Source organism: Lissotriton vulgaris, chromosome 11 (assembly GCF_964263255.1).
Source record: "Lissotriton vulgaris chromosome 11, aLisVul1.2, whole genome shotgun sequence".
Classification (NCBI taxonomy): domain Eukaryota; kingdom Metazoa; phylum Chordata; class Amphibia; order Caudata; family Salamandridae; genus Lissotriton; species Lissotriton vulgaris.
The window spans coordinates 731,699,486-731,711,968 of record NC_141699.1 but is presented as its reverse complement, the minus strand read 5'-3'; the positions used below and the strand labels follow the sequence as shown (position 1 = coordinate 731,711,968).

The following is a 12,483-nucleotide window of genomic DNA, read 5'->3' as shown; positions in this document are numbered from 1 at the left end:
GCCCTGATCTCTTGACTGGGTGAGAGTTTTCTGCTCAATTCAGAGACTCTGTCCCTCACCACCCCTTGTTGTAAATATTTTTGTCCACCCTAAGCGTGGAAGGGTATACTCAGATGTGAGTCCCTTGCTCATTGCACCATCAGGATTCAAGCAAACCGGGCCGAAGACGGCTGTAATGCCAGAAACCGGTCCCCGGGAGCTTGTTTCCTTCCCAGTGTAAGAATTGGCTTTTGTAGTTTGGTTTGCCCTGTTCCCATCATGCACTGGGACAGGAACAGACTAATTTGCATACAGCCAGGTTCTGAAACTGGGATGGTGCAGTGAGCTAAAAAACGGTGTTGGATCTAGCCCTGATCTCTTGACTGGGTGAGAGTTTTCTGCTCAATTCAGAGACTCTGTCCCTCACCACCCCTTGTTGTAAATATTTTTGTCCACCCTAAGCGTGGAAGGGTATACTCAGATGTGAGTCCCTTGCTCATTGCACCATCAGGATTCAAGCAAACCGGGCCGAAGACAGCTGTAATGCCAGAAACCGGTCCCCGGGAGCTTGTTTCCTTCCCAGTGTAAGAATTGGCTTTTGTAGTTTGGTTTGCCCTGTTCCCATCATGCACTGGGACAGGAACAGACTAATTTGCATACAGCCAGGTTCTGAAACTGGGATGGTGCAGTGAGCTAAAAAACGGTGTTGGATCTAGCCCTGATCTCTTGACTGGGTGAGAGTTTTCTGCTCAATTCAGAGACTCTGTCCCTCACCACCCCTTGTTGTAAATATTTTTGTCCACCCTAAGCGTGGAAGGGTATACTCAGATGTGAGTCCCTTGCTCATTGCACCATCAGGATTCAAGCAAACCGGGCCGAAGACGGCTGTAATGCCAGAAACCGGTCCCCGGGAGCTTGTTTCCTTCCCAGTGTAAGAATTGGCTTTTGTAGTTTGGTTTGCCCTGTTCCCATCATGCACTGGGACAGGAACAGACTAATTTGCATACAGCCAGGTTCTGAAACTGGGATGGTGCAGTGAGCTAAAAAACGGTGTTGGATCTAGCCCTGATCTCTTGACTGGGTGAGAGTTTTCTGCTCAATTCAGAGACTCTGTCCCTCACCACCCCTTGTTGTAAATATTTTTGTCCACCCTAAGCGTGGAAGGGTATACTCAGATGTGAGTCCCTTGCTCATTGCACCATCAGGATTCAAGCAAACCGGGCCGAAGACGGCTGTAATGCCAGAAACCGGTCCCCGGGAGCTTGTTTCCTTCCCAGTGTAAGAATTGGCTTTTGTAGTTTGGTTTGCCCTGTTCCCATCATGCACTGGGACAGGAACAGACTAATTTGCATACAGCCAGGTTCTGAAACTGGGATGGTGCAGTGAGCTAAAAAACGGTGTTGGATCTAGCCCTGATCTCTTGACTGGGTGAGAGTTTTCTGCTCAATTCAGAGACTCTGTCCCTCACCACCCCTTGTTGTAAATATTTTTGTCCACCCTAAGCGTGGAAGGGTATACTCAGATGTGAGTCCCTTGCTCATTGCACCATCAGGATTCAAGCAAACCGGGCCGAAGACGGCTGTAATGCCAGAAACCGGTCCCCGGGAGCTTGTTTCCTTCCCAGTGTAAGAATTGGCTTTTGTAGTTTGGTTTGCCCTGTTCCCATCATGCACTGGGACAGGAACAGACTAATTTGCATACAGCCAGGTTCTGAAACTGGGATGGTGCAGTGAGCTAAAAAACGGTGTTGGATCTAGCCCTGATCTCTTGACTGGGTGAGAGTTTTCTGCTCAATTCAGAGACTCTGTCCCTCACCACCCCTTGTTGTAAATATTTTTGTCCACCCTAAGCGTGGAAGGGTATACTCAGATGTGAGTCCCTTGCTCATTGCACCATCAGGATTCAAGCAAACCGGGCCGAAGACGGCTGTAATGCCAGAAACCGGTCCCCGGGAGCTGGTTTCCTTCCCAGTGTAAGAATTGGCTTTTGTAGTTTGGTTTGCCCTGTTCCCATCATGCACTGGGACAGGAACAGACTAATTTGCATACAGCCAGGTTCTGAAACTGGGATGGTGCAGTGAGCTAAAAAACGGTGTTGGATCTAGCCCTGATCTCTTGACTGGGTGAGAGTTTTCTGCTCAATTCAGAGACTCTGTCCCTCACCACCCCTTGTTGTAAATATTTTTGTCCACCCTAAGCGTGGAAGGGTATACTCAGATGTGAGTCCCTTGCTCATTGCACCATCAGGATTCAAGCAAACCGGGCCGAAGACGGCTGTAATGCCAGAAACCGGTCCCCGGGAGCTTGTTTCCTTCCCAGTGTAAGAATTGGCTTTTGTAGTTTGGTTTGCCCTGTTCCCATCATGCACTGGGACAGGAACAGACTAATTTGCATACAGCCAGGTTCTGAAACTGGGATGGTGCAGTGAGCTAAAAAACGGTGTTGGATCTAGCCCTGATCTCTTGACTGGGTGAGAGTTTTCTGCTCAATTCAGAGACTCTGTCCCTCACCACCCCTTGTTGTAAATATTTTTGTCCACCCTAAGCGTGGAAGGGTATACTCAGATGTGAGTCCCTTGCTCATTGCACCATCAGGATTCAAGCAAACCGGGCCGAAGACGGCTGTAATGCCAGAAACCGGTCCCCGGGAGCTGGTTTCCTTCCCAGTGTAAGAATTGGCTTTTGTAGTTTGGTTTGCCCTGTTCCCATCATGCACTGGGACAGGAACAGACTTATTTGCATACAGCCAGGTTCTGAAACTGGGATGGTGCAGTGAGCTAAAAAACGGTGTTGGATCTAGCCCTGATCTCTTGACTGGGTGAGAGTTTTCTGCTCAATTCAGAGACTCTGTCCCTCACCACCCCTTGTTGTAAATATTTTTGTCCACCCTAAGCGTGGAAGGGTATACTCAGATGTGAGTCCCTTGCTCATTGCACCATCAGGATTCAAGCAAACCGGGCCGAAGACGGCTGTAATGCCAGAAACCGGTCCCCGGGAGCTGGTTTCCTTCCCAGTGTAAGAATTGGCTTTTGTAGTTTGGTTTGCCCTGTTCCCATCATGCACTGGGACAGGAACAGACTGATTTGCATACAGCCAGGTTCTGAAACTGGGATGGTGCAGTGAGCTAAAAAACGGTGTTGGATCTAGCCCTGATCTCTTGACTGGGTGAGAGTTTTCTGCTCAATTCAGAGACTCTGTCCCTCACCACCCCTTGTTGTAAATATTTTTGTCCACCCTAAGCGTGGAAGGGTATACTCAGATGTGAGTCCCTTGCTCATTGCACCATCAGGATTCAAGCAAACCGGGCCGAAGACGGCTGTAATGCCAGAAACCGGTCCCCGGGAGCTTGTTTCCTTCCCAGTGTAAGAATTGGCTTTTGTAGTTTGGTTTGCCCTGTTCCCATCATGCACTGGGACAGGAACAGACTAATTTGCATACAGCCAGGTTCTGAAACTGGGATGGTGCAGTGAGCTAAAAAACGGTGTTGGATCTAGCCCTGATCTCTTGACTGGGTGAGAGTTTTCTGCTCAATTCAGAGACTCTGTCCCTCACCACCCCTTGTTGTAAATATTTTTGTCCACCCTAAGCGTGGAAGGGTATACTCAGATGTGAGTCCCTTGCTCATTGCACCATCAGGATTCAAGCAAACCGGGCCGAAGACGGCTGTAATGCCAGAAACCGGTCCCCGGGAGCTGGTTTCCTTCCCAGTGTAAGAATTGGCTTTTGTAGTTTGGTTTGCCCTGTTCCCATCATGCACTGGGACAGGAACAGACTGATTTGCATACAGCCAGGTTCTGAAACTGGGATGGTGCAGTGAGCTAAAAAACGGTGTTGGATCTAGCCCTGATCTCTTGACTGGGTGAGAGTTTTCTGCTCAATTCAGAGACTCTGTCCCTCACCACCCCTTGTTGTAAATATTTTTGTCCACCCTAAGCGTGGAAGGGTATACTCAGATGTGAGTCCCTTGCTCATTGCACCATCAGGATTCAAGCAAACCGGGCCGAAGACGGCTGTAATGCCAGAAACCGGTCCCCGGGAGCTTGTTTCCTTCCCAGTGTAAGAATTGGCTTTTGTAGTTTGGTTTGCCCTGTTCCCATCATGCACTGGGACAGGAACAGACTGATTTGCATACAGCCAGGTTCTGAAACTGGGATGGTGCAGTGAGCTAAAAAACGGTGTTGGATCTAGCCCTGATCTCTTGACTGGGTGAGAGTTTTCTGCTCAATTCAGAGACTCTGTCCCTCACCACCCCTTGTTGTAAATATTTTTGTCCACCCTAAGCGTGGAAGGGTATACTCAGATGTGAGTCCCTTGCTCATTGCACCATCAGGATTCAAGCAAACCGGGCCGAAGACGGCTGTAATGCCAGAAACCGGTCCCCGGGAGCTTGTTTCCTTCCCAGTGTAAGAATTGGCTTTTGTAGTTTGGTTTGCCCTGTTCCCATCATGCACTGGGACAGGAACAGACTGATTTGCATACAGCCAGGTTCTGAAACTGGGATGGTGCAGTGAGCTAAAAAACGGTGTTGGATCTAGCCCTGATCTCTTGACTGGGTGAGAGTTTTCTGCTCAATTCAGAGACTCTGTCCCTCACCACCCCTTGTTGTAAATATTTTTGTCCACCCTAAGCGTGGAAGGGTATACTCAGATGTGAGTCCCTTGCTCATTGCACCATCAGGATTCAAGCAAACCGGGCCGAAGACGGCTGTAATGCCAGAAACCGGTCCCCGGGAGCTTGTTTCCTTCCCAGTGTAAGAATTGGCTTTTGTAGTTTGGTTTGCCCTGTTCCCATCATGCACTGGGACAGGAACAGACTGATTTGCATACAGCCAGGTTCTGAAACTGGGATGGTGCAGTGAGCTAAAAAACGGTGTTGGATCTAGCCTTGATCTCTTGACTGGGTGAGAGTTTTCTGCTCAATTCAGAGACTCTGTCCCTCACCACCCCTTGTTGTAAATATTTTTGTCCACCCTAAGCGTGGAAGGGTATACTCAGATGTGAGTCCCTTGCTCATTGCACCATCAGGATTCAAGCAAACCGGGCCGAAGACGGCTGTAATGCCAGAAACCGGTCCCCGGGAGCTTGTTTCCTTCCCAGTGTAAGAATTGGCTTTTGTAGTTTGGTTTGCCCTGTTCCCATCATGCACTGGGACAGGAACAGACTTATTTGCATACAGCCAGGTTCTGAAACTGGGATGGTGCAGTGAGCTAAAAAACGGTGTTGGATCTAGCCCTGATCTCTTGACTGGGTGAGAGTTTTCTGCTCAATTCAGAGACTCTGTCCCTCACCACCCCTTGTTGTAAATATTTTTGTCCACCCTAAGCGTGGAAGGGTATACTCAGATGTGAGTCCCTTGCTCATTGCACCATCAGGATTCAAGCAAACCGGGCCGAAGACGGCTGTAATGCCAGAAACCGGTCCCCGGGAGCTTGTTTCCTTCCCAGTGTAAGAATTGGCTTTTGTAGTTTGGTTTGCCCTGTTCCCATCATGCACTGGGACAGGAACAGACTAATTTGCATACAGCCAGGTTCTGAAACTGGGATGGTGCAGTGAGCTAAAAAACGGTGTTGGATCTAGCCCTGATCTCTTGACTGGGTGAGAGTTTTCTGCTCAATTCAGAGACTCTGTCCCTCACCACCCCTTGTTGTAAATATTTTTGTCCACCCTAAGCGTGGAAGGGTATACTCAGATGTGAGTCCCTTGCTCATTGCACCATCAGGATTCAAGCAAACCGAGCCGAAGACGGCTGTAATGCCAGAAACCGGTCCCCGGGAGCTTGTTTCCTTCCCAGTGTAAGAATTGGCTTTTGTAGTTTGGTTTGCCCTGTTCCCATCATGCACTGGGACAGGAACAGACTAATTTGCATACAGCCAGGTTCTGAAACTGGGATGGTGCAGTGAGCTAAAAAACGGTGTTGGATCTAGCCCTGATCTCTTGACTGGGTGAGAGTTTTCTGCTCAATTCAGAGACTCTGTCCCTCACCACCCCTTGTTGTAATTATTTAAAAGCAATCATGGGCATGATGGTCTTCTGACCCCAGCAGGCCACCATCTTTACGATTTTACCGATTCCTAATGGGTTGCAAATTGTGACCTACCTCATTAATCTACATGAAGTAGGTTGATTTGCGACCAACTGGGAATCGCTAAATGAAATTCTTGGATTTTCATCCATTAGGAACTGCGTTGATCTAATTATGATTCTCAGAAAATCGCAATTAGGTAATCGCTATTTCTCATAATGATACATGTGGGCCTATGTGGTTATAACACTGCACTCTTTCATCCATTTAACTTGGACAATGCACAGCCCAAGAAGCTGTACTCACGACTCCAGAGACTCAGATTCACACATTCAAGTATAAAAAAGAAAGAAAGAAAGCCTTGGCAAATGGCAAAGTAGAATATCAAACTTAAGACGATAAAAATCATCCTCAAAATTAACCACAACACTCCTGAATCTATTTGCTAAAAAAAGGATCAGGCTGAACTTCGCTATCACTCTCAAACATTTCTATTCTCTTTCAGCGACCGAGTGCAGCCAAACGCCACTCTTACCAAAACCTTCACACTCCTGCCCCTGCTGGCCTACAACAGAGAGAAGAGGGAAGTTGCTCTGGATGGAAAACTGAAGCATGAGGACACAAACCTGGCCTCCAGCACCCTGTAAGTGGAGATGCTGGTGGGAGGAAGGCAAGGGTAGCACTGGTTGGCTGTTAGCTGATCTCCTGGGTTGAGGGGAGAGGAGGCAGCATTAGCGCCCTCTGAGTTGAAGTTCTTGAGGGAGCTGCTGCCACTGGGGCCCTATGACCTGCACTCCTGAGTGGGTGGATGTAGTTCCACCAGCACCCTCTTTAGATGTAGATGTGTTGAACTGTGAGCTGTAGTTATAGGCTGGGGACAATGTACTGCCGGTACACTGGGAACTAAGATCGATGGGGTTGCAGGATGAGGTATTGTGGGTATCCTGTGATTTACGTGACAGGGTTAGGTTGGGAAATGTTACCACCAAATCATGTATCCTGACATGCTCCAAGGTGAATAATTCCTATTTTTGTAAAAAATATTTATTTTTTGTAAAGCGCGAACATATCACCCCTTAAGGTTTCAAGGTGCTTCGGGTCGTTAGGGAGTTTGAGTGAGCTACTGCCCAGAGTCACATAAATGCTTGAGCTGAGCAACCGCCAGCGCTGGGAATCAAACCATGAGCCCCACGCTTCTGAGTCAGCTGCCATGGCCGCTGCGCCACACCACAGGGGAAGCGGCAGATACTACTGGGGCTGTGAGACTATAAAAGTATGTCCCGGTAGAGGGGAAAGGTACCACTGATGCAATATGAGCTAAGACCATGTTATGGAGCTGTACCACCAGCGCCCAGACAGTTAACATTGACAACATAAGGGGTCTGCTGGATTATGCTGTTTGGATAGTCTGAACAAAAGACATAGAAGATGGTCATAGCAGTCGGGGCATGCTGAAGATACTTTAATACTCAATGCAAAGCAAGATCAAGCAATAAGGGCACTGGGACAGACAAGAATCAGAAGGACTAGGTAGAGGCAATCCCTCTCATCGAATGTTATGTTATGTTATGTATCTTTGTATGGCACACAAATCACACAGGAGGGTATCCTCGCCCTGAAAGATCCTACCAGATTCCAACCCAGTGGACACACTCTCTTAGAAGAGCAAAAACAACAACACTGAGCTTAGTCAGAACTTTGGCAAAAGCCAGAGTGGAAAGATGAACTAGTTAAAGCAAGGAACAAATCCCAAGCAGGAATATAGCTTTGGAAATCTAAAGACAGATGCAACTACAAGCTGTGCCCAACAGGTATTGACCCAACTATTAGGGTGCTGGCAAAAGGAATGTATACAGCATGACTGAACTGTTCTCAGCACTTGTATACCACAGTATAGAGGGCAAACATATTGTACTGAAAAAAATATCAGTTTAAGAATATAAATTACTTTTACATCGTCAAGGTAAGTGTATATAGGTACATTTAGGTTTACTAGTCTTGTCTCCACATCTATGTACCTTGAAGCTCTTGCCCAGGTATGTAGATGTGGAGTGGGATTACAAATCTGTATAATTCCACATACAGTTTCTTCGATAATGTAGTGGTAGTTGATATAGAGTTGAAATGTTGGTAGAATGATATAAAAACTTGGTAATGTAGTAAAACAGACACAGGAAGAACATGAGTGGGCTGTACCCAAAAGGCTGGGGACCAACAGAGCAAAACACTGCCATACAGATGCTCTCAAGAGCAGGGATGCAGAGGTAGAAGGAAACAAGCAGTCACTAACAGACAGTACACAAATGGAAGTTCAATTCAATGGATATGTGTAAGTTGCAGATTCTCTGGGATAACGAGGAAAGGAGGCAAGAGAAGTGGAAATCAGCCAAAGAGGAACCAGGGACATATGGTGACTGGATGAAGGGGCTTCAAGAGGAAGAAGGTAGAGTCTTGCAACTCAAAGAGGGGCTGTGAATTGTGGGAGATTGTAGACAAAACAGGAGGCAAGTTATGAGACAAGGAGACTCAAAGTAAATGCGAGAATGGAGAACAAGAGCGTAAACAATAAGTAGACAGGGAATTGAATAAGCAGCGGCATTACTCAGGACCAAAGGTAGAACACAATGCCAATAATGGGGGTCATTGCTGTTTAGTTTAGGCACTTGGTGGAATACTTTTTGCAAATGGAAGGGTTGTGCCTCATTATATTGAGGTTGACAATATTGACCTACAATAATATATCCACTACATTGGCTCTCCACTACATCGTACAATATGTATATAATTACTATTCTTAACTCCATCTATAATTACCTTGGAGGAAAGTAAAGAGAGAAATTAATAATAGTAATTATATACTTACTTTATAATGCAGTCATAAGTCAATGTTATTGCATGCAATTTATTGCCATCCGATATAATGCATGCAATACAGTGACCAACCCAACCCTTTGAGACACTCGTAAGAGGTCCCTTCATAGGCCTAACTAAGGCTGTGTACCAGGCTAATAACCTGAAGAAGTACATACACAGTGAAGCAGAACCAAACCCCTTCAGCGAATAAGAATGGATCTTGTCTTGAATTCTGGAAGTAACCATACATATGACTATGGGCATCCTTCAGGCAAAGTATAGGCAAGATCCTGGAACGTCCAAGTTAAGACGATCGGCAGACACAAATGTATGACTGTCATAACAATCCATGACTGGCATCTCAGGGAAAGGGGCAGATAAAACTATCTCTGCCTCCTGTGAGCTGAAACTCTTCTGAGGGCAAGGAGCGAGAGATACTTGGATAGCCGCAGCCTGCAAGTTAAGAACTCCAGCTGATGTCCCACAGCACCTTTATAGGTTTAGAAGTGAACCCTTCATGCCAATGTTGAGTCTTTGGGCTACAAAGCGATACCAAAGAGGATAATGGACGGAGCGTTTGAGCAAATCAAACACTCAACTGATCTGGGTTTAATCCATCACCATTCTTTAGCTCACTCAGCCACCCCAGTTCAGACATGGCCATATGCAAATCAGTCTGACCCTGTACCTCATTAGAACAGTCCAGCCCGAACTGCCAAGCCATGTCTTCCCTGGACTGGAAACAAGCATCCTGGGACCAGTTTCGGATTTATAATCCTCATCAGCCAGGCTATCTTGAATCCAGTGGTAGATCGAGCAAGGGACCCACGTCTGAGCATACCCTGCCAATTTAGGGCGAACAAAGCGATACCAAAGGGGATGATACGGAGCGCTTGAGCAAATCAAACACTCACCCCCAGTCAATTGATCTGGCTTTAATCCATCACCATTCTTTAGCTCACTCCACCACCCCAGTTCAGACATGGCCATATGCAAATCAGTCTGACCCCTCTTTGGGCTATGGCTGAGCTGATTTACATTTATAATGACAAAACCTTCCACAAAACAGTCCTAGACTTGCCTGCTAAATGGAAAGTCAACAGATTAATGTTATGATGACTTTGACTTGACATTTGACAATTTTCTGCTTCTGTGGTAATCCATAAAGCTACTGATTCGAGTACCCAATCTACTGTGTTAAATTCTTTTTGCGGGAACTCAGTTGTTTATCGTGATTGATGACTCCTCCACTTAGTTATTGACTGTAACTGATTGTTCCATAGTAATCACATACTAGATGAAGGACATGGTTTTAATGAAATGCCTCAAAGACTAACCCTATCATTGTTCGATCCAGGAGTAAATTTGGATAGCAAATGTATTTGTCCCCCGATATGTTTCATAAACATATCAGAGTTTAAACTGAACATGAAAAATATGAGTATCTGACTGGATCAAAATAATTACGAATACCTGTCCTTGCTCGCATATGTTCACCCCTGCCTTTCCTTCCTAGAGAGCCCTTAAGGTCTCTTACAGTGCCCATCATAAAATCTTAGCGGATTACTCTTGCAATCATTTGATGGTTATACATTTATTTGCTGAGAGGTCAGGCCTCTGCATTGAGGCTTTTTGGTGGACAAAAAAGAGTGACTACTTATGTTTCTTGTGCAGATCTCTTATGATTCACTGTCAATAAAACATATTGCTTTTAAGACCAGTTGCTGCAAGTTTAGTGCACTGAAAGGCCTCTTGAAAGACTATTTTGCTCATGTCTCTCAGTAGTCCCCAGGTAGTATATCTGAGTCAGAATCATTTCATTCCTCAGAGTGCCTCCCTTCAGATTGTCCAGCGCCAGGTGACATAGATCTAAGAATCCAAGCCTCGCATCTCCGTAATGAACGGTCACTTGAACTATGTAGTGAATCTAATTTCCTCCTATTCAGCAGGAAGTTGAGGAGTTCCATCAGGTAAACCATCTTTACTATTTTAGGCTCCTCCCTCTACATACTTTCGCTCTCTGTTAGCCCTCTGACTAGAGCTTTGAGATGTTATGTCCACAAGTAAGCACTCTAGAAGCGTTATGTACTCACTCGCTCTTGACTGGCACAATGCGGCACAGCATTATTATTGTTGTATTCTGGTGCAATGTTCTGGATTTTGTACAGGATTGCCCAGTTTTTTCATTGTTACAAAACATCTTTGGTTTGCCACAATCTGCACTGCTGCAACTTATTGCTAAACCTGCATTGTTCAGTTTTTATAAGGGCTGCAGCCTCCTTCTGCGCGTCTGGGTGATCCCAGGCTCCGAGAAGGAGATTTTAAGGATCCCTCATTAAGGGTAGGTTTTACCAAGGGCATCAGATAAGGGGCAAAGAGAGGGTGTAACCCAGGAAGTTATTTGGGTGCTCTTTGCAAACAGGAAGTATATTTCAGTTTAAAATAAAAAACAAGGGGGCATATTATCTAGAAGTGCGTTAAAAAACGCACATCTTCATATCGCCGGCTATTGCCGGATTTTTTCGCTGTGAAAGCGCGTAATTATCAATGTGCATCACGTAGGCGAAATTAAATCCAGCGATAGTCTGTGATATGGAACAATAATGCATGAAAATAAACATTGTTTTCACGCGCTAATGTGTGCCTTGATAATATGGGGGGGTGTATTCAGCGTTATGATCCACACCCCCATGTTATCGATGCCTTAACACCTGGTCAGAGCAGGCGTTGGGAGACCAGCGATAAACGAGTTTATCGCAGGTTTTTGTCTCCCAACGCCTGCCTTGGTAGTAGGGTGTTCCCACCTCCAACCACATTTTACATGTGGTTGGACGTGGGAACGCCCACTTTGCATATCATTAGCGATGTTTCTCGCTGACATGCAAAGTGGGCTTGTGGCAGGCGTTAACATGCCCTTGTGGATAGGGCTCTAGAAGTATCGCCGCTTTCTCGGCATAATTCGACGAAAAAGCGGCGATACTTCACCTTGTTAATATGCCCCAAGGTCTGAAAAAGAAAATTGCGATTTTTTTTAATGCAAACTAAGGTCTTCAGCAGGCAGCCGTCTTGCTAATAAAGAGGCATAAGAAGAGATAGGTCTATTAATCTTCCTTATTCCATGTCTCACTGTGTGTTTATTTTTTCTTTCCAGCATCAAGGAGGGGACCGACCGAGCCGTGTTGGGGATTCTGGTGGACTACAAGATCAAAGTGAAGTTGACGGTCTCAGGGTGAGAAACCTGAAATCTTATTTATTGGTTTATTGAGCCCTTTCACTCACAATGTTGTGTATCACTTCAGGTCCACTCCCAGGGAGCAATCAAGCAATGACACATCTATGTTGTATTTTCCTGAACAAGTTGAGAGCTACAATAGTTAAGAGGAGCTTTCTAAGTTAGTTGCAGTACAGGTGGGTAAATATAACAAGCATCGGATGTGTGGCAGAGCCATCTGCAGGTCAGATGAGCCTCGATCAAGAGGTAATTAAACTCCTCTTAAAAGTTAAGTGTACTGATCGCCCTACACGGAAGATATGCGACCTTGCGTCCTTGAGGAATTTACTCATTTGGAATGTAGGTACTTGCCACCATGAAAAGGGAGGCAGAGAGCCAACTCGAAACATGCTCAGCGGTG

At 46.0% G+C, this 12,483-nt stretch overlaps 1 protein-coding gene across 1 annotated transcript in view; it reads left to right on the top strand.

Annotated features, from left to right (window-relative positions):
- Positions 1–12,483, top strand: part of SAG (S-antigen visual arrestin) — a 139,760-nt gene that overhangs the window by 103,800 nt on the left and 23,477 nt on the right. Inside the window, exons 11-12 of the mRNA XM_086943847.1 lie at positions 6,504–6,641; positions 12,003–12,080. Of these exons, the coding sequence (XP_086799973.1) occupies positions 6,504–6,641; positions 12,003–12,080 (216 nt within the window). The remainder of the gene's footprint in view (positions 1–6,503; positions 6,642–12,002; positions 12,081–12,483) is intronic.